Genomic DNA, 20693 nt, shown 5'->3' on the forward strand with positions numbered 1-20693 from the left:
CCAGCAAAAATAGTTCATGGAAAAAACACAGTTCAGTACATAGGCTAATAGGAGACAGGTGTGAGATCCACAGTCCTCTGGTGTGCAGCTGTCATTATAGCAAATGCTATAATGACAGCTGCACACCAGAGGACTGTGGATCTCACACCTGTCTCCTATTGTTTATCTTTTGCACATATACCTCCCTGATTTGAGGTGTAGGGGGTTCTTATTTATGTATATGATATATATATATATATATATATATATATATATATATATATATATATATATATATGTATGCAATTTTTTACTTGATTATCAGCGCAACACAATATTTTCTTATTTATTCACTTTGGTTTTGTGCACCTCACGTGTCTGCAGCTTATCTTTAGTATTTTATATGGTTTTAGTAATAGCGCTGTAGTACCTTTTTACATATCCTCAGTAAGCTTGCCGCCATCATCCGAGCCGTTCTGGCTGGTGGTTAGTCAGCGTGCTCGCCCCCTCCCTTGGGACTACATCCCTGTGGGGAGACAATGTGAACACTGGATTGAGAGCCCCCTCTCGATCAGCAATGTGCACAGGAGTCTCAACTCTCCAGGGTCTATCCCCCTGATTGGCTGAGACGGCAGCAGTAGCCATTGGCTCCCACTACTGTCAATCGCAGCTAATGAGGAGAGGGCAGGGGTGGGGCCAAGCCTCGGTACATGTGTGAATGGACACGCGGAGCAGCAGCTCAGGGGGGGAGATGCTCGGGTGTCCACATATCAAGCTATAGGGGCACTTCACAGGAGGTAGGGGCCAAGAGTGCCGGTGGGGGACCCAAAAAGTGAAAGATTGGGGATGCTCTGTGCAAAACAACTGCACAGAGCAGGTAAGAATAACATGTTTGTTTAAAAAAAAAATAATAACCAAGCCTTTAATAGAAATTTAGTATGGTCACCTCCCTGACCCCAGGTTGCAGTACATGAAAATACAAGAGGCTAATACAAAATAACATTCAGGTAATTATACTAGCCTTATTAAACATTTCATTCATTATGTTTTAGCGCATACATAAATGCATTCGTTGGATATAGCTTTGTACACATAGCTGACTGTGTGTAAATCATTGATAATTGACAGACCCGGCCTACTACAGCCTGCTATGTCTGATAACGGTACAGAAACTTTAATATGTTAATGAATTGTCTTAGCTCTTTAAGAATTTTTTTTTTTCTCAATCTGACTATAACTATGTAACCTCATTTATATTTATTCTGAATATTTTAAAGTTAATTTGCTGCTACAACATAAATGTCACACTTGAAATAAGTATGAAGGAACATCTTACCTGTACAGGTTTTTTTTTTTTTTTTTCAGATTTAGAGTACTTTATTAATCCCAAATGGAAATGACTAAGATACAATTACAGTAAACAAGACAACACAAAAATCACAATAATAGCAATTAATACCACATAAAACTAAATTTAATATTGTACTGTAATCAACCATACCAACATAATAAAACAGAATAAATAACATTTTGAAAAAAATAACAGAAAATCAAACTACCGACATGCAAACGACAAGACTTTCTCTAACATTACTCAACTGAAGTAAAATTGCACACAAAAACAAGCTGCAAAAGATACAGATGCTAAAAAAATAAAATACAAAAAAAACACGTGGGCCTCATTTATACTTCTGGCAAGGGGACAGTAAAAAACAGGAAGCTGATTGGCATTTTTACCGCCCCCTAAATGCTACTCATTTTATCATGGCGGCAAACCAGGGGTGATACACGTGTCACATTAGGTGGGCAGTACATTCAAGAGAATGAGGCTGCACAAACACTTCCCTGCAACCGCCTGTAATGTTGCAGCCTTTTAAGGGTTAAAACGGGTGTCTTCTGGGCAGCATATGACCTCTGAGCCGCCTTTCAAATGCCTCTGAAAATTGATAAAGTAATCCACAGTGAATTTTTGTTCCATGATGTGGTAATGAGAGCCACAAGTGAAAATGGTGTGTGTGTGTGTGTGTATATGTATATATATATAATATAAAAATTCTACACACACCCCTGTTAAAATGTCATGTTTCTGTAATTTCCCATTGATTTGGAAAATTTTACTTCTTTTTATTATTTTTTTTATTGCCATTTTAACCTTTGTGTGTCACCTTGTGTGTTTGTCTGTACAAAGGCCAAACTTTCCAGGATATGTAGACTTTTTATCGGGGCCCTTTAGGTAATTTCTTTTATCATTCTGATTTAAAAAAGGAGCCAAACTACTATGTGATAATAAATGGCTTCATATGGTCACTATCCTTAAAGTGTTGCTGAACCCGGGACCCTGCATCCACTATATCTGGTCTCCCACAGTACACAAACATGGAAATGCAATTATTTTAGTAAATATAAACAGCTAAATACCTTTTTCTCATCAGCAGTTAGAGTAGTCTTGTGACTTCTGTCAGTGTCTGGTTAAAGCTTGTAGGAGGAGTTTTCATTCTCCTCTGACTGTCCTATGAGGTTGCAGGACCCATGATTGGCCCTGTGCTGATCACATGCACCCTCCCAAGAAGGAAAAAAAAACTCTTTAGCAATACACACCATTTTTTTTTTATACATTCCAAGTGCCCAGTAGTGCCCCATCGGTGCCACTGTAGTGCTCTACAGTGCCCCATAAGTGCACGTCTGTTGCCCAGCAGTTCTCTACAGTGCCCCATCAGTGCACATCCGTGCCTCTTCTGTGCTCCATATACACGGATTTGGGTTATTTTTACCAAAGATATGTAGCAGAAAAAATGTTGGTCAGAGTTTTGGAAGTAAGATTACCGATTTGGAAAATTCTATACCAAAAACAAAGAAAATGCATTATTTTTACAAAATGTTTGTTCTTTTTTTTTAATTGCGCAGAAAATAAAAGCTCAGTGATATTTATACATAACCAAAAGAAAGCCTTATTTGTATGGAAAAAAATGGCCACAAAATGTATATGGGTACAGTGTTGCATAAGTAATTGTCATTCAAAATGTGAGACCGAAAGCTGAAATTGGCCTTGTTAAGAAGGGGGTTAAGTGCCCAGTGGGCAAGTGGTTAGGAGGAGTTTTTCAGCTGTAAAAACGTTGCGACTCTCAGAAAAAACACAGCTTTATCAGCGTTCTTGAGCCATAAGGTACAGATTACTACAGCTAACGCAAGCAGGCTTTACTGCATATACAGGTTTAGTAACACTTTAAATAAAAGACAATTTTTTTGGCACGATCAGTCTTATTTTCAATATAAATGGCAAAATGTCATGATTTCTACCAGGGTATTCAAACTTTTGAGCACAACTGTAACCTTTTTTTTTTATACTATACATTTACTTGCACACACTTTGTTGGTGAGATTTGTTTACCTGTAGCTTTAATCCCTATAGAATTATGCTATAGAACGGAACATGTGGAAGACAAATATGTTTTGCAGTTTGTCAGTATAATTACTAGTATCTCTGACATGTTCCTGCTCTGTTCTTCCTGAGAAACATGATTGTATCGAAAAACATGACCAGAAACCCCCTTTTCCATGCTGACACAGGAAAGGCATTCTTGACCGCTGGCGATTTTAGAAGTGGTCAGATTTCCTGCCTTTCAGTAAGCATCTGTCATGAATTTCATCAGACTTGTCTTCCCTTGTACTGCATTTGTGCAGACACACCATCTACTGCGTTTGCTGCACTTGGTGTAAGACCAGGGGCTGCCCGTGCCATATGTGTTTGTTTTATATATATATATATATATATGTGTGTGTGTGTGTGTGTGTGTGTGTGTGTGTGTGTGTGTGTGTGTGTGTGTGTGTGTGTGTGTGTGTGTGTGTGTGTGTGTGTGTGTGTGTGTGTGTGTGTATATATATATATATATATATATATATATATATATATATATATATATATATATATATATATATATATATATACAAAGTTTACTGTTCCCTAAGGCCCCTTAGGCGTCTAGCTGCTGTGCATGGCCCCCAGTGATTTGGTGCGCTGTGGAGGCACAGGTGCAGCATCCAGCCCTGCTGCCTGCAGCATTTCAAAGTCTATGGCAGGCTGCGGCTGGACAGGGTTGAACATTGTACCAAGTGGTACCCAGAACACAGGTCTTCTGCGTCCCTTGAGCATTCGCCCCTGAATGCATAGGGGCCTAAATTTAGGTACCACTCGGGGCAGGGTCCAGCTTTGCTGCCTACAGCCTGTCAAAATCTATGGCAGGATGGGACTGAATGCTGTACAGCGTGGTACTCGCGTTTAGGGCCCTATGCGTTGAATCGCCAAAAGGCAGGGCTTCTGCATTACGGACATTTGTTCCTGAATGCATAGGACGCGAGTACCACTTAGTTAACCATCCATTTGCAGCCTGCTGGACTTTTGACAGATAGCAGCCAGCAGGGTGGACACTGCACATTTGCCTCTCAGGGACGCTATAACTCTGGGGCCCATGCGCAGCACTAGACGCTCCCGTGTGCAAGGGGTCTAGAATGAAATGGTGCAGCAGTCAAAAAATTACTTTGTGATTAGAAATGTTCATAAACGTGGGGTCCCACTTTCGCTGAATAATCTTGTGGTAAAACTTGATGAAATTATTTACACGTTAATATTCTTTTCCAAACGTCCATCCTTGTTTTCTGAATGGGAACAAAGAGTGTAGTAAATCTCTGTAGTTTTGAGCATAACCTACATTATGAAGGTTTGCAGTCCTGTGTAAGGCTGATTTTACACACATTTTGGTAAAGCATAGTAAAATGCACATTGACCCATGTGATTTTCTATTCATCGTGAATGGCACCAAAATGCCATGTCAAATTTCAAAACTGAAGCAGATGTGCATGGCAACCATTTGGCTTCTATCTTCTGCTTGTAAACCCTCACATATACCCAGTGAAGTGAACAGCCTCAGATGATGCACAGAGATGAAACAAATCCTCCTACATAGGTTTTACATGTATATCTGCTGTCTTCTCTTTTCTACATCCTTTCACAGTGCTGAATTCCGATAAACTGCATCTGTCAGGAGCAGAGGGGGAGGGGAAGCTGCTGTTAGAGCTCTTTTACAGGGTGTGAGAGATGATTGGGGGAAAGGGACAAAGGAAGGATACAGAGCTGTGTTCTGAATATACAATCCTGTCTGCTGAGTTCCCACCCCATCATACACTCATGTGTTGTAAAAACATGTCAAAAGTGGCACATGCTGATAATGGAGGAAGGAAGCACCAGAGAGAAACCTCACTGAGAGCTTTGGGAGGGACAAGTAAACACTACAAATATGTGCTTTGTTCAGATTTTATGACTGAGGTTTACAACCACTTAAAGACCACCCACCGAATATATTCTGCGATCGGGTGGCTCTGTTGCGCAATACAACGTACCTGTACGTTGTTTCATGCAATAGCTAGTGTGGGCATGTGCGGGTCCATTGGCCACCCACGATCGCTTCACAGAGAGGCAGAACAGGGATCTGCCTATGTAAACAAGGTAGGAACATGGAGATCTGCCGTTCGCAGTGATTAGGAACAGCAATCTCTGTGGTGTTCCTGTCAGTACTTCCTCCACATAGAACGCGCAAACAGGGAACACATTTTTATAAACTTTATTTTTAGGATATCTGAATTTTACACATATCCTATTACAATGTCATTAGGTAGAATAATATATAACGTAAATGTAGAATAGGGAACACATTTAACTCTTTGATTGCCCCTGATGTTAACCCCTTTCCTGCCAGTGTAATTTATACCATAATCGGTGCATTTTTATTTTTTCTGCACTGATTACTGTATTGGTGTCACTGGTCCCCAAAAAGTGTCACTTCGGGTCAGATTTGTCTGCCGCAATGTCCCAATCCCGCAAAAAATCGCTGATCACTGCCATTGCTTTTATAAAAATAAAAAGTAAATTCAGTCCATAAATCTATCCCATAGTTTGACACTATAACTTGCAAGCCAAACCAAAACCCTTTTATTTAGATTTTTTTTTTTACCAAACATGATATAGAAGACATATTGGCCTAAATTGATAAAGATTTTTATTTAATTTTTTATTTTTTTACATTTATTTTTTTTGGATTGGTATTATAGCAGAAAGTAAAAAATATTGCCTTTTTTTTTTTGCCAATCTCTCAATTTTTTTGCGCTATAAAAAAAAAAAAAAAAAATATTCAAAAGAAAGCTCTATTTGTGAAAATAGAAGGACATAAATGTTATTTGGCTACAGTATCGCATGACAGCGCGATTGTTAAAGTAACGCAGCTCCTTCCGGGGCTGCAGTGGTTAAAGTGCTGTTGCTGTAACTGCTTGTGTATTTGTGTGTGTGTGTGTGTGTGTGTGTGTATGTATGTATGTATGTATGTATGTGTGTGTGTGTATATATATATATATATATATATATATATATATATAAAACTCTATATGTATGTGTGTGTGTGTGTGTGTGTGTGTGTGTGTGTATGTATGTATGTATGTATGTATGTATGTATGTTCCAGCATCACGTCCAAACGGCTAAAGATATTAACATGAAACTTGGCACACATGTTGCTTATATGTCAGCAACAAACATAGGATAGGTGGTTTAACCCTTACCCACCCCCATTTGCCATGGTCGGGGTTTTCCTTTAAAGTCCCATTCAACTCTATGGAAAATACATGTTACTTCATAACTTCCAAACGGCTGTAGATATTTCGATAACACTTGGTCACATGTTACTTATATGTCCACTTAAACTATAGGATAGTTCATTTATCCCTTAACTACCCCCATTTGTGAGGGTCGGGGTTTTTGTTTAAAGTCCCATGCAAATCAATGGGAAATGTATGTTCCCACATAACTTCTGTACGCCTGGAGATATTTCAATAATACCCGGTACACATATTACTTATATGCCAAATAAAAATATATGACAGTTAAATTAACCCTTACCTACACCCTTATATAAAAGATGGGTATATTTATATTACTATGATTTTCCTCCCCAAAAGGTTAAGATAGGAAGACCGGGCAACGCCGGGTATTCAGCTAGTATATAGATATAGATAGAGTGTATGTGTATGTATGTATGTATGTATGTATGAATGAATGTGTGTGTGTGTGTGTGTATATATTATATTATAATATAATTTTTATTTTTTTTGTTGTAATTATAAGGTACGGTGGGAAAATGAGTATTAAATACTATTGTTGAGGATGATCACATGAATTGAAACTTGTTTAAAAGTAACCGATTTTATTTATTTGTTTCTTCATTGTTCTTAATTTTTGCCAAGGAGTCGTGTATAAGGTGAAAGCTTGTCACATTAAACTCTGATAATTATATTGTATATGGGTTTTTTTTAAGGTAGAGACAGCAAAATGTAATAAAATTGTTCATCATGATGACCTGCACTTGTCGTTTAAAAAAATAATAATTATTGTTTGCCACAGTCCCTTCAGTTTGTGGAAAATCCAATTGATCCTCATGCACTAATGATAACACATATTTTGGGTCCGTTCAGACGAGGGGAGTCTGTTCCAATTAGCCTATGAGCAGATAACCTGCTGAATCCTTGCAGAACGCTCATCGCTTTTGTGTCCTCTGCTCAAGTTTTTACTTCTCGATTTACATTGTGTAACGGACCGGTCTATGTGGCGCTACAGAGCTGAAAAAAACATGTAGTTTCGTGTTTGTTGGCCGACAATTATTTGCCATTTTGTATACAATACAAGTTCATGACCAACGCCCTTCGTACAAAAGTCCTACGCTTTGTCTGATGAAAATCTGATCATGTGTACGAGGCCTTAGCAGGGGTCTTTAAACTACGGCCCTCCAGTTGTTCAGGAACTACATTTCCCATCATGCCTAGTCATGTCTTTGAATGTCAGATTTTTACAATGCCTCATGGGAAGTGTAGTTCCACCACAGCTGTAGGGCCGTAGTTTGAGGATCCCTGCTTTAGAAGTAGTCCGATGTAAAGAGACGCACGTTTGTTTAGATCCACCTGCCCATACACTAATATTCAGATCTGCCTTAAAAACTGATGGATGAATCTGTTGGAATGCTTGTCTTAAAGAACCCCCCTTTTTATTTTATTTATTTATTTATTTTTTCTTGTGAAAAAAAAAAGAACCCCTAAGGTTTTCATGCAATTGGATGAGAATATTGAGAAATAGGCAAATTCAGTCATCTCAATCAGTAGTGTGTTGTCCTTGTCCGTGTGTTCCTTTTTTGATCATGTTATTTATGCATTTGCAAATCTGGCAGTAAAACAAATTCAGAAGCTGTTAGAAATGAAAATGGCGATGTGACTTTTAGTTAGTAAAGTATAAGCTCTGATTTGTTGGCTTTTCTTTCTGCACAGTGACCTAAAGATAAGAGTCAGAGAACAGCACATCCACGCTCACAAATTTGTGCTGGCTGCTAGGAGTGAGGATTGGAGTCTGGCCAGTTTGGCCACAACTAAGGAGCTGGATCTGTCAGGTAAGAATCCAATGTGTTCTTCTGCATGGTTGAAATTCCTTCTGTGTGGTGTTACCCAGATCTGGCCTCTAAGATTTGCAGGGTTTCTGTTCCTTTGCATGTTCCTTGTTACAACACAAAAAAAAAAACCAGAGGAATTCCACTAAAAACGAAACTTCTAGATGATGATCTACAGCACTCTTGTTTGGTGCCTATCAGCTAAAGATATTGCATGCATATCATCAATTACCTAGGTGGACCGATGTTACTATACATCAGGGGTCATTAACCTATGGCCCTCCAGTTGTTCAGGAACTACAATTCCCATAATGCCTAGTCATGTCGGGGAAAGTCAATTTTACAATGCCTTATGGGATGTGTAGTTCCCGTTGAGGGCCGTAGTTTGAGGATCTCTGCTATACGACATTGTTTTCTAGCTGAATATCTTCATTGATGGAAACTACAGTCGGCTTTTCACAATCGTAAAATGAATACTAATGTAAAAAAATTGATTCCAAACACCCTTCCTAAGCTATCCTGCAATATAATAGATCAAAGCCACAGTTTCCGCTAATTTCCTGCCCTGGGGACCAGACATTTTTCCCTGATTGTTATCTTTTTGGGTAATGGTCCCTTCACCACCCCTGTGAGTTCTCTTACCTCTGGAGCATATGAGAGAGGACTTGACCACTGGGCGTGTCCTCTCAACCAATAGGAAGTGTCTTTATCAACCAGGCAGTCATGTCGACACCCAAAGATGGACCCCTGGAAGTAAACAGAGTAGGATGGTCATGTGACTGTGGCTTCAGGCAAGTGAAATCCATGCGCATCCCAGAGGGCGGATTCTGATCTGTACATCAGACCTGCGCAGATGCAACCGGTCTGTATCCTAATCTGTGCATTGGACAGATGTACAGTCAGGGCATGCGCATGGAGATCCATGCAGGTCGGTGCAGCAAACTGTTATACAGGATAATTTAGTTGGTTGCAGATTGGCTGGCAAGTTGAACTGAGAATTTTCTTTTGGTTTTGTTTTGCGGTGCAGCCAGCTACGGGCCCTTTCACACGTGCGGATCCCGTGAGGATCCATTCCTTTAACACCCGCTTGCTCAGCGGGGATTGCTCCATTGATCCCCGCTGAGCCGGCAGATGACACGGCGGTTCCTGCACACTGCAAGGACCGCCCTGTCAGATCTCCGCTCTTCTCTATAAGGGGATCGGATGAACTCGACCCGTCTGTCCGTATTCATCCGATCCGATCAAATATGATTTTCCGCCGTGTGCAGAAACGGAGCATAGCGGTGACTGACGAGATCGGATGTCAGCGGATGTTCATCCACTGACATCCGCAATCCCATAGGGATACATGTATGTCCGTTTTTCATCCAAAAAATGGATGGATGAAAAACAGACATACGGTTCGCATGTGTGAAAGAGCCCTACCTGTCATTGATTTGAACAAGCTGCCTGCACTGGTCTGCATGGAACACCTGTGGGTAAACCTGTAAAAATATTGACTGAGCAGATTTCTTTTTTTTTTTTCTTTCCCTGATCTATATACATTGTATGTTTACACGCCTGTGTGTACAGGCATGTTGAATCCAATGGGTTGTATTTACATTGGTAAAAAATGACACGTGTATGTCTAGAAACGCTGCATTTTTAGGTAGCAGTATGCAAGGGGCTTTTTTAAGGGTAAGTTCACCTTTTGTAACTTGTTACATATTCAGGGTGTAACCTGTAACAGGTTAAAGATGCACAAGCCCCCACACCCCCTAATCCCCTGTTTTGACAGTGAGCGGGGGATCTTCTTCCTCCACTCGCTATTGCAATTTAAAAAAACACGACCACATCATTCATTGACTATGTTCTGAAAGCTAAAAGTACCGAAAGCTGCTGAGCTCTAGGTAGTTAATTTATTCTTCCTGTCAGTGTGTATCTGCCTTGCCCATACCAAGTACGAGCAAACCGCTTACGCTGACAGTCTTGCATGGCACCCGCAATCTGATTATCTCGGTTGCAATGCTTTGCAGGCTCGTATTAAAGAAAAATAATAATAAAAGCACATGCAAAAAGATGTGCATTTATTATTATTTTTCTTTGCAAAAGTGAACTTATCCTTTTAAAATATTTGTTTTTTTAACTATTAACCGTATATCTGTTTATATTACATTGGATGTGCAAGCCAACATGATCAGTACATGGTTGTGTAATCGTTATTTGTGGGAGAATGGACATGAAGTAACAGCAGGAGGAAAGGATTTGTGGTTTATAGAGTTTACCATGCTTTCTAGCTATGCTGTTAACCCAAAAAAATAACTTTTCTCTAGCTAAATCTAAAATACCAGGAATTGGGTTTATTCGATTGAAATTATAGCCCAACTTATTTTCCCCCCCAAAAAAAAAAAGATAAAAAAAACTAATAATTATGACATATTTTTGATAGCAGCTTTGGGCAGTGAACAAAAAAGATCAAGTTTAATGTACGCACACACACATTTAAACACACCAAACGTTGTAAAGGAAATAAAGTATAAAATATTACTCCTTATTCTAGGAAATAGAAAATTTTGGAGTATTTTTTTTTTTTTTTTTTTTTTTTTAAACCATTGCTCTGCCTTTCTGAGCAGCTATGGTAAGGATCAGTGACATTGGACCTTTTTGCAGCAGTGATTAAGGTTGTGATGTGTACACCTATTGTTTACAGTGCTGTACAGATGTTTGTCAGGAAAGCTTGGCCTCTCTACCCCCAGATTCTAATCCTGAGGTAACCATGGCTATGCTCCGCTGGATCTATACGGATGAGCTGGACCTACGGGAGGACGATATCTTCTTAACAGAGTTGATGAAGCTTGCAAATCGGTTTCACTTGCAGCTCCTTCGAGAGAGGTAAGGTTTTATGACAGCCACACGCTGGGTCAATGGGCATTGGTTCACTTTAAAGCTCGTCTCCCTATACAAGTCTATGGAAATACAAAAGCAGGTGAACTGCGCTGAGGTGTCTCGGACTGATATTAAAATGATGCTGCATTAGCCCATGGATACAGGCAGGGGCAGACTGACCATTTGGGCACTCGGGCGCTGCCCGAGGGCCCCATGCCACTAGGGGGCCCCATCAGGGTTGTCATCCTCAGTAAAACCAGGGACAGTATGTAAAAATCTGTGTTTTTTTTTTTTGTTTGTTTTTTTTATCCCAAGATTATAGCTGCCCGGCCTCTCCAGTACCTTTTCAGTGTGTGTATATTGTGTGGCCCCATAGTCTCCTATTGCCCGGGGGCCCAATGAGTTGTCAGTCCGCCCCTGGACACAGGCAAGATCACCATGTTAAAACCTTGCTTGCGATTATTGGATTTTGCATAATTGAATGATTAGCCGCAGTGGGCATAGCAAAAATACATATAATATGATATATTTCAGGAAACTAACTACACTTATATTTTAACCAATCGGTGCCTCTTTTTAAGATTATTTTATTCTATGTCAGGTGTGAAAAGGGTGTGATGTCATTGGTGAATGTGAGGAATTGTATCCGTTTCTATCAGACAGCAGAAGAACTCAATGCAGCCACTCTTTTAAACTATTGTGCTGAGATCATTGCAAGTCACTGGGTAAGAAATAAATGTATTCTATATAGTAATGGGTAAAAGTTGGTCCTGCTTCACCCCTCCACCACCTTGTTGGTGCTTTTACTGTGATAAGTGGCCTTGCCAACCGAAAGGGGTCCTCATTTTAGCTGACTAGTTCTGAAACTATGATTTATTTTTGTTGCATGTAGTTATCAAGCATTGAATACGTTTTTTTATTCTGCGCTAATATTTTGTCCCTCAAATGTTTAAATAATTTTTTTTTTCAATTTTCAGTACATATTATATTTTGGACCAAGTGATGTCATCAAACAGTCTATGTGCTTCTCTATGTAATGGGGGTTTTACATAGTACATGAAGTACCGAAAAACATCACAGTACCCTGCCTTGTACGCCTCCTTAAGAGCCCTCAGCCATGATGCAAGCAGTGGTATGGCTCATAGGAAGAGTTGGGTTGCTTTCACACTGCAGTGCTTGTAAATTATACTATGTGTTTTAAAAAAACACATAGCATGTTTTAAATGCGTTGCATTGAAATTTAGCGCAACAATTTAGTGCAACAATTTAGCGCAGCACATCTGAGGTGAATAGCTGGTTGCTAAGGACGCCATTGGATTATGGCTCCTTAAAGGGTCACTAAAGGCAAACTTTTTTTTTTTTAAATAACAAACATGTTATACTTACCTCCACTGTGCAGCTCATTTTGCACAGAGTGTCCCCTAACCCGGTCTTCTGAGGTCCCTCGGCGGCTGTCTCGGCTCCTCCTCGCAAAAGCTTTCTACCTTCATGCGAGCGAGCTTGCATGGTGGAAAGCTTTTGTGTGTGCGCTCCCGTGATACAGCGGCGGGCATAGCCGCCGACTGTATGACTCGACCTCGGCGCTCCGCGTCATCCGCTGTGATTGACAGCAGCGCCAGCCAATGGCTGCACTGCTATCAATTCGTCCAGCCTAGCCAATCAACGGCCAGGCTGGGAACCGAAGACGATCACATGGACGCGCGGGACTTTCCAGGGGTCAGGTAAGTAAAACGGGTGTTTGGGGGGGGGGGGGGCGGTACCGTCGGATGTTTTTTCACCTTAATGCATTAAGGTGAAAAAACATTTACCTTTACAACCCCTTTAACAATCGGCTATTACCTGTTAAAGTCGCCAGCGGGTGCCGACTCTGGTATTCACTGGTTGTAAAGAAGCCAGCACCCGCCAGCATCCTTAAAAACTATGGACAGCTAAATTTATACATTCCCCCAAGACCTCCTTGGTGGTTAGCATGCTCCAGCTCCTCTTGTGCAGGAGCAATTCCACCAAAGGAGGAGCTGGAAAGACTGGGTAGGATAGCTTCGAGAATGTGAGGGAAGAAGAGGGGGTGGCCGATTCGACGCCTCCACAGGAGCTGGGAACATTTTTGGTGCGTTTACCATTGAATTAACTGGAGCCTTCTGAGAACACTGGCAGTAATCGCATGTAATAATCCGACATGCTGGTTGTAACTAAGTCGATCGATGGATCGACTTGGGTACAATCGGCCTACCCACAGATGGTTCTAACCTCAGCTGGTCCCTGCTGAACCAGACAAGATTCGAACCATCTATGGTTGACTTAAAGTGATTGTAAAGGCAGAAGGTTTTTTTATCTTAATACATTCTATGCATTAAGATAAGCCTTCTGTGTGCAGCAGCCCCCCAATACTTTCCTGAGCCCCCTTTCTTTATCCAGCGATGTCCATGAGTGTCTTGGCCATCCAGGACTCTCCCTGTTGATTTGGCTGAGACTCCCACTGCTGTCAATCAAACTCAGTTAGCCAATCAGGAGAGAGAGGGGGCAGTCAGAACCTCGGCTCTGTGTCTGAATGGATACATGGAGCTGCAGCTCAGGTTGGGTGCCCCCATAGCAATCTGCTTTCTGTGGGTACACTCAGCATGAGGGAGGGACCAGGAGCTCCAGCCAGGGACCCGAGAAGAGAAGGATCAGGGCTGCTCTGTGCAAAACCACTACACAGGGTAGGTATGTATAAAATGTTTGTTATTTTAATAGAAAAAAAAAACAAGACTTTACTATCGCTTTAAGTATATGTAATTCTGATGTAGAGTGTGAAAAAAAGGTGTAGATGATGCAGTTTAAAGGATTTCAGAATGTACATAGTTTGAAGACTGACAAATCAACAGGCATTTGTGTCATTGTTGTAATTTTCCAGCTTGTTCACCAGTAATAAGCTTGAGAATTTTGGAAATGTGTCTAATTGCTGATATTTTGTTTTTTTTTATCTGATTGTTTAGGATGACCTAAAAAAAGAGGATTTCAGCTCAATGAGTGCTCAGCTGTTGTACAAAATGATTAAATCAAAGACACAATTCCCTTTACACAAAGCAATTAAGCTGGAAAGAGAAGACGTGGTTTTTCTGTATCTGATAGAGATGGATTCCGAGGTATGAGGAAATATTGCAGGGTTGTTGTGCAGAGACATTGCGCACCATGTATGTTGTAACACAAACGTGAAAGAGAAAGTAGGAAGCTCAAATTTAAAGCTGAAACCAGACAAACGGCTATATACAGAGATTATATACAATTACGAGAACTGTTTATCTTACCATGAGGATTGGTATTTCCTTCCATTCATTCCTGAGATCTAAACAGCTTTGCCACAAAGCACAGTCCCGGCTGGCAAGGGAGGAGACCTCCATTTCTTTTTCTGCAATTGCACTTTCACTTACAGGTCTCCTCCCCACTTGGCATGCTCCTTGCACTGTAATGCATCTTTGCATTAAAAGTGCATTTAACAATTCTTATAGAGCTGCATTTTTGTGGGTTTATATCTGTCTGAAAAACGGCTTTAACTTTTGTCTAGTGACTCTAGTCCATGATTAAAGGGAATCTATAATGTCTTTTTTTTTTTTTTATATAAGTGTGTGTGTATACAGAGTCCCAGTAAATCAGAGAGAGTGAGAATGGGAAGGAATTACTCATTGAATCATTCAGTTTTTTGCATAATCTGAATTTAAAGTGGATGATCGAAATAAAAAAAAAGCAATATATTTCTGCAATACATACACATTTCCCCATGTGTGTTCGGAAAGTACAGAAAATTGTGGTGATCTGCTAGTAAAGCACTTCGCTCATATTTCCTGTTGTGGGCTGACAAAACAGCATTGACTAATTGATATCGGCTTTTGACCATTTGATTTTGCTGAACTACTAAAAAAAAAAAAAGGCAAAACAAACAACAACTCATAGCTATAGTTTACATATATGGTAAAGTGAAAAAACATTGATTACCCGGTTGCAATGGCATCTGAAAGTCGGTGGGATGTATTGGGTTGCAAGTAGACATTATTAGGAGTAATGTAAGAAGGTGGCCCGGTTTGATGAATCCCATTCTCTTTTACATTTTGTGACATTTATGCGGATAGCCGGGTGCATGTGCATTGTTTACCTGGGCAATAGATGGCACCAGGATGCCAGCGGAGACCACGTGGTGCTTTAGGCAATGTTCTCCTGGGAAACCTTGGGTCCTGACATGCATATGGATGTTATTTGACACATACCACCTACTTAAACATTGTTGCTGACCAAGTACATACCCCTTCACAGAAACGTTATTCCCTGATGGCAGTGGCCCCTTTAACCACTTCAATACCAGGCACTTACGCCCCTTCCTGCCCAGGACAATTTTCAGCTTTCAGTGCTGTCACATTTTGAATGACAATTGCGCGGTCATGCAACACTGTACCCAAACAACATTTTTATCATTTTCTTCCCACAGATAGAGCTTTCTTTTGGTGGTATTTGATCATCTCTGCGGTTTTTATTTTTTGCTAAACAAACTAAAAAAGACCCCAAAAAAAAAAATATGTTTTTTTTTTTAGTTTCGGTCATAACATTTTGATTTCCCCTTCACTGATGAGGTGGCACTGATATGTAGAATTGATGGGCACCAATAGGCAGCACTGACAGGTGGGATGGTTGTACAGCACTAATGATGAGGTACTGATAAATAATGACAGGTATTTCTGCTGGGCAGTGAATGGCACTCGTGGGCAGTGATTGGCACTGTGGTGGGCACTGGCAGAATTTTATTTTTGTACATTGCTGGGCACTGGTTGGCAGGTGATTGGTACATTTCAGGGGGCTGTGCTGATAATCAATGTGCTGATTATCAGCACAGACCCCCCCCTCTGACAGAGAGATCCGACGATTGGCTCCCTGTCAGCGCAAACCGAGGAATGCCGTTTACCGGCACTTCCTGGTTCACGTGATAATCAGTTGTGATTAATCACAGCTGATCACGTGGTAATAAAGCCTCTGACAGGCTTCTTATCACGATCGGATGGGGTGTCAGACTGACATGACGCGATCGCCGCGCTGCGTGGCCCCACGGGTGCGCGCCAGCATGTTATCCTGCTGGACGCCATATGACACCCAGTCAGGATAACGGAACCACTTCCCGGACGTCAATATGCTATTGACCGGGTGGGAAGTGGTTAAAGGGTAAGTTCACCTTTTTTTTTGTACACTTTTTTTATTTTTTTTCTTCTAAATTCCAGCTCGCCTATGCACCAATATAGCATTCATGTACTTTTTTTTGCAAAAATATCAAAGCTTTCCATTAAATCTACAGTCACTTAGCTGATCCAATCACAGCTGATCTTAATGTATACAAACTTGCCAATTATCGGCAGTACTTTCCTAACTTGCTGTCACAGCATGTTGAAAGCAGAGCCGGTAAGTGGCAGGTGTAACAGGGGACATGTACACAGATAATTAGGGCACTGATTATCAGTGCCACTTATCATTGCCACATATTGGTGCCCATCAGTGCAGCCTCATCGGCGCACATCAGCGAAGGAGAAAAATTACTAATTTGCTCAAAGTTGTGTGTTTTTGTTTTTGTTTTTGTTTTGTTTTTTTTTAAATTTCAAGCATTTTTGTTTGTTTAACCACTTAACCCCCGGACCAATATGCTGCCTAAAGACCCAAGGGGTTTTTACAGTTTGGGACTGCGTCGCTTTAACAGACAATTGCACGGTCGTGCGACGTGGCTCCCAAACAAAATTGGCGTCCTTTTTTCCCCACAAATAGAGCTTTCTTTTGGTGGTATTTGATCACCTCTGCGGTTTTTATTTTTTGCGCTATAAACAAAAATAGAGCGCCAATTTTGAAAAAAATTCAATATTTTTTACTTTTTGCTATAATAAATATCCCCCAAAAACATATATAACATTTTTTTTCCTCAGTTTAGGCCGATACGTATTCTTCTACCTATTTTTGGGAAAAAAAATCGCAATAATCGTTTATCGGTTGGTTTGCGCAAAATTTATAGCATTTACAAAATAGGGGATAGTTTTATTGCATTTTTATTTTTTTTATTTTTTTTAATACTAATGGCGGTGATCAGCGATTTTTTTCGTGACTGCGACATTATGGCGGACACTTCGGACAATTTTGACACATTTTTGGGACCATTGTAATTTTCACAGCAAAAAATGCATTTAAATTGCATTCTTTATTGTGAAAATGACAGTTGCAGTTTGGGAGTTAACCACAGGGGGCGCTGTAACATTTAGGGTTCACTTTGTGTGTGTTTACAACTGTAGGGGGGTGTGGCTGTAGGACTGACATCATCGATCGAGTGATCCCTTTTATTAAGGAGACTCAATCGATGCGCCGCCATAGTGAAGCACGGGGAAGCCGTGTTTACATACGGCTCTCCCCGTTCTTCAGCTCCGGGGCGGCTATAAACGAATAGCCGCGCCCTCGTCCCGGATCGCTCCCCGAGGCTTACCGACCGCCGCATGTACTGGGGGGGTCCCGATCGGACCCCCGATCCACGTCAAGCAGAGGACGTACAGGTACGTGCATGTGCCTGTCCGTGCCATTCTGCTGACGTATATTTACATGAGGCGGTCCTTAAGTGGTTAATAAAAAATGAAAAACCCAGCAGTGATTAAATACAGTACCACCAAATGAAAGCTCTATTTGTGTGAAAAAATGATAACAATTTCTTCTGGGTACAGTGTTGTATGACCGCAAAATTGTAATTTGAAGTGTGACAGCGCTGAGAGCTGAACATTGGCCTGGGCAGAAAGGGGTTGAAAGTGCCCAGTATTTAAGTGGTTAAAGAAAAAGCCTCAGCTTCCAAAGCTAGAATTGATAAATCAAAGAAAGTTGAACATAGGCTGGAAAATTTAGTAAAGAAAAAACGTAATTTGTGTTATGCATGTGAGGGTCTAGGACTGGGTAATGGTAGCCATCTTTTGCCCGTAGCTTTGATTCCCTGGAGGCTATAGGCTTGACTGGACAAAGCACAAAATGCTACACTGGCAAATTGACAGGAAGGAAGGCCTTGTCCCAGCTAAATCAGCAATGCAGTTGACCTGGACCAGTTCGTGAACAAACTGCTCACGTGTTTCCCATCGCTAGAGAGGAAACACATGAACCCATCCTCTCTGATTGAAATAATTTTAGGATATAGTACAAAAAGCCTTGTATGCTCTGTCAAAGCAAGCTACAGTTTGTCTCCAGAGGTTTGAGCCGCTAGCAATAATCTTATGTAAAATCCAACAGGCTGGTTGTGCCCAAGTCGATCTATCAATCATTCAGCCTGCCCATACGTGGTTCGAATCTCAGCCAGTTCCTTCTCAATTCGAGCCCTCTATGGCCGGCTTTAGTCACATCACTTACCTGTAATAAAGTATGTTGTGCAGTCAACTGGATTTTGAAGAAAGCATTTTGAAAATCTTTTTATAGCAGAGCGAATTTCACTTTCTGTTTTCCATTATAATCCACAGGGTTGTGCACACTGTGGGCCATTTGTAAAATGCAGATAGCAGCGTGCAGCCTGCAGTGCACCATAGCGTTCTCTTAGTTTTACCCAGTACAGAGAGCTCTATGATTGGAGGAGAGCTGGTCATGTGACTTCAACAAGTCATATCACCTTGTGCTTCTCCCTACTTTTTATTTTTTTAACTCTCAATTCATTGTTCTTGTGCTCTGCTAGCTCTGGGCTCCCAAAGCCAGCAGATCTCAATGCATATTGGTAAAGCAAACCACTGTGCTTTATAATTGTGTGGGGTGTTCATCTTTTAAGCAGTGATATGGACACGGCAGGGCCCAGGCTAGATTACAAGATGGTATAACATCATAAAGACTCTTCTAATACTTATGAGTTTTCATTGACTGCTCCTGTTTCTTATAACTCATGCAATTTTAAACTGTTATTACAGTTGCCTGGAAAGCTAAACGAGCTGGACCAAAATGGAGATCTTGCTCTGGATCTTGCACTTTCTCGAAAGCTGGAGAGCATCGCCACTACTTTGGTTACTAACAGAGCAGATGTTGACATGGTAGATAAGAAAGGATGGAGTCTTTTGCACAAAGCCATCCAAAGGGGTAAGTGACAGAATCAGGCACGATTCTCTAGATCAGGATATGCAATTAGCGGATCTCCAGCTGTTGCAGAACTACAAGTCCCATGAGGCATAGCAAGACTCTGACAGCCACAAGCATGACACTCAGAGGCAGATGCATGATCGGACATGTAGTTTTGCAACAGCTCGAGGTCCGCTAATTGCATATCCCTGCTCTAGATGATGGTCTGTGACATCGTTTTTAGTAACCCTTACTTTTTACAGACGATAAATTTGCTGCCACTTTCCTCATCAAGAATGGCGCTCTTGTAAATGCTGCTACTATTGGTGAACAAGAGACTCCTCTACATCTGGTAGCTGCCTGCACAGTGAAGGATCACAGTCTGGAAGTAATGTCTGATGTTGCACAAATAGCCGAGGCACTTTTACATGCAGGAGCTAATCCAAACATGCAAGATGGTAAAGGAAGGTAAGCATCGGTCGACTTGTTTAGTAATTATGGTTATTTTATTTGCTGATTATGCAGCATCTCTAGTGTCCTGTCAACACCCACCTATAGTACTCAATCTGAAATCTTATTTTCCTTATTTTTAGGACTCCGCTTCACACTGCTATTCTTTCTAGAAATGAGTATGTCTTTAACCAGCTGCTTCAGTGCAAACAGTAAGTATTCAGAGCAAATTATTGGTTTTCTTGTCTCTTTTGTGTTGTGTTATGAGTCGGCAATAATGATCACCTGTCGTGACATAAGTGTGTGGGCTGCCACTGCTCAAAATGCTACTTAATTGGCTGTGTCTGGCTTCAATTCTTGACCCAGTAGAAGCCTGTTGTACTTTTGCAACACCAAAAACAAAAGCAGAATGGTGCTTGCATCAAAGAAAATTACATAAGATCTAAGAATGGAGAGGGTGGCGCTATCGATCATCTGCCCATTTATTGATAGATCTTGTGTCATTAATAGAAGCAGTAGTATGGCTTTTATGAATGTCCATTGTGGCAGGAAAGGGCAGACATAATCAAGCCCTCTTGATGAGAGCTCCTGACGGCCCTTTAGTTGTCTCAACCCCCCCCATATCAGAAGATTACAGCCCGTTTGAGGTGCAGGCCATTGGGGTGTATTTAGAACAGAAGACAATTTATCCTGAAAGGAAAAGAATAAACACAAGGGGCACATTGTACTCATTGTAAGTTGTCCTATGTGCTGGTTTTAGCTTTAGCTTTAAAAGAGAAGTTTGGGAATAAAAAAATAAACACACACACACACACACACACACATTACTCACCTTGGATGCAGAATCGCTCCCCTGTTGCGTC

At 40.9% G+C, this 20693-nt stretch overlaps 1 protein-coding gene across 1 annotated transcript in view; it reads left to right on the forward strand.

Moving 5' to 3' along the window:
- ANKFY1 (ankyrin repeat and FYVE domain containing 1) overlaps positions 1-20693 on the forward strand; it is an 88066-nt gene that overhangs the window by 22254 nt on the left and 45119 nt on the right. The window contains exons 3-9 of the mRNA XM_040336712.1: positions 8336-8454; positions 11187-11322; positions 11918-12041; positions 14292-14441; positions 19236-19401; positions 19644-19848; positions 19974-20042. Coding sequence (XP_040192646.1) covers positions 8336-8454; positions 11187-11322; positions 11918-12041; positions 14292-14441; positions 19236-19401; positions 19644-19848; positions 19974-20042 — 969 coding nt within the window. The remainder of the gene's footprint in view (positions 1-8335; positions 8455-11186; positions 11323-11917; positions 12042-14291; positions 14442-19235; positions 19402-19643; positions 19849-19973; positions 20043-20693) is intronic.

Source organism: Rana temporaria, chromosome 2 (genome assembly GCF_905171775.1).
Source record: "Rana temporaria chromosome 2, aRanTem1.1, whole genome shotgun sequence".
In the NCBI taxonomy this organism is placed as follows: domain Eukaryota; kingdom Metazoa; phylum Chordata; class Amphibia; order Anura; family Ranidae; genus Rana; species Rana temporaria.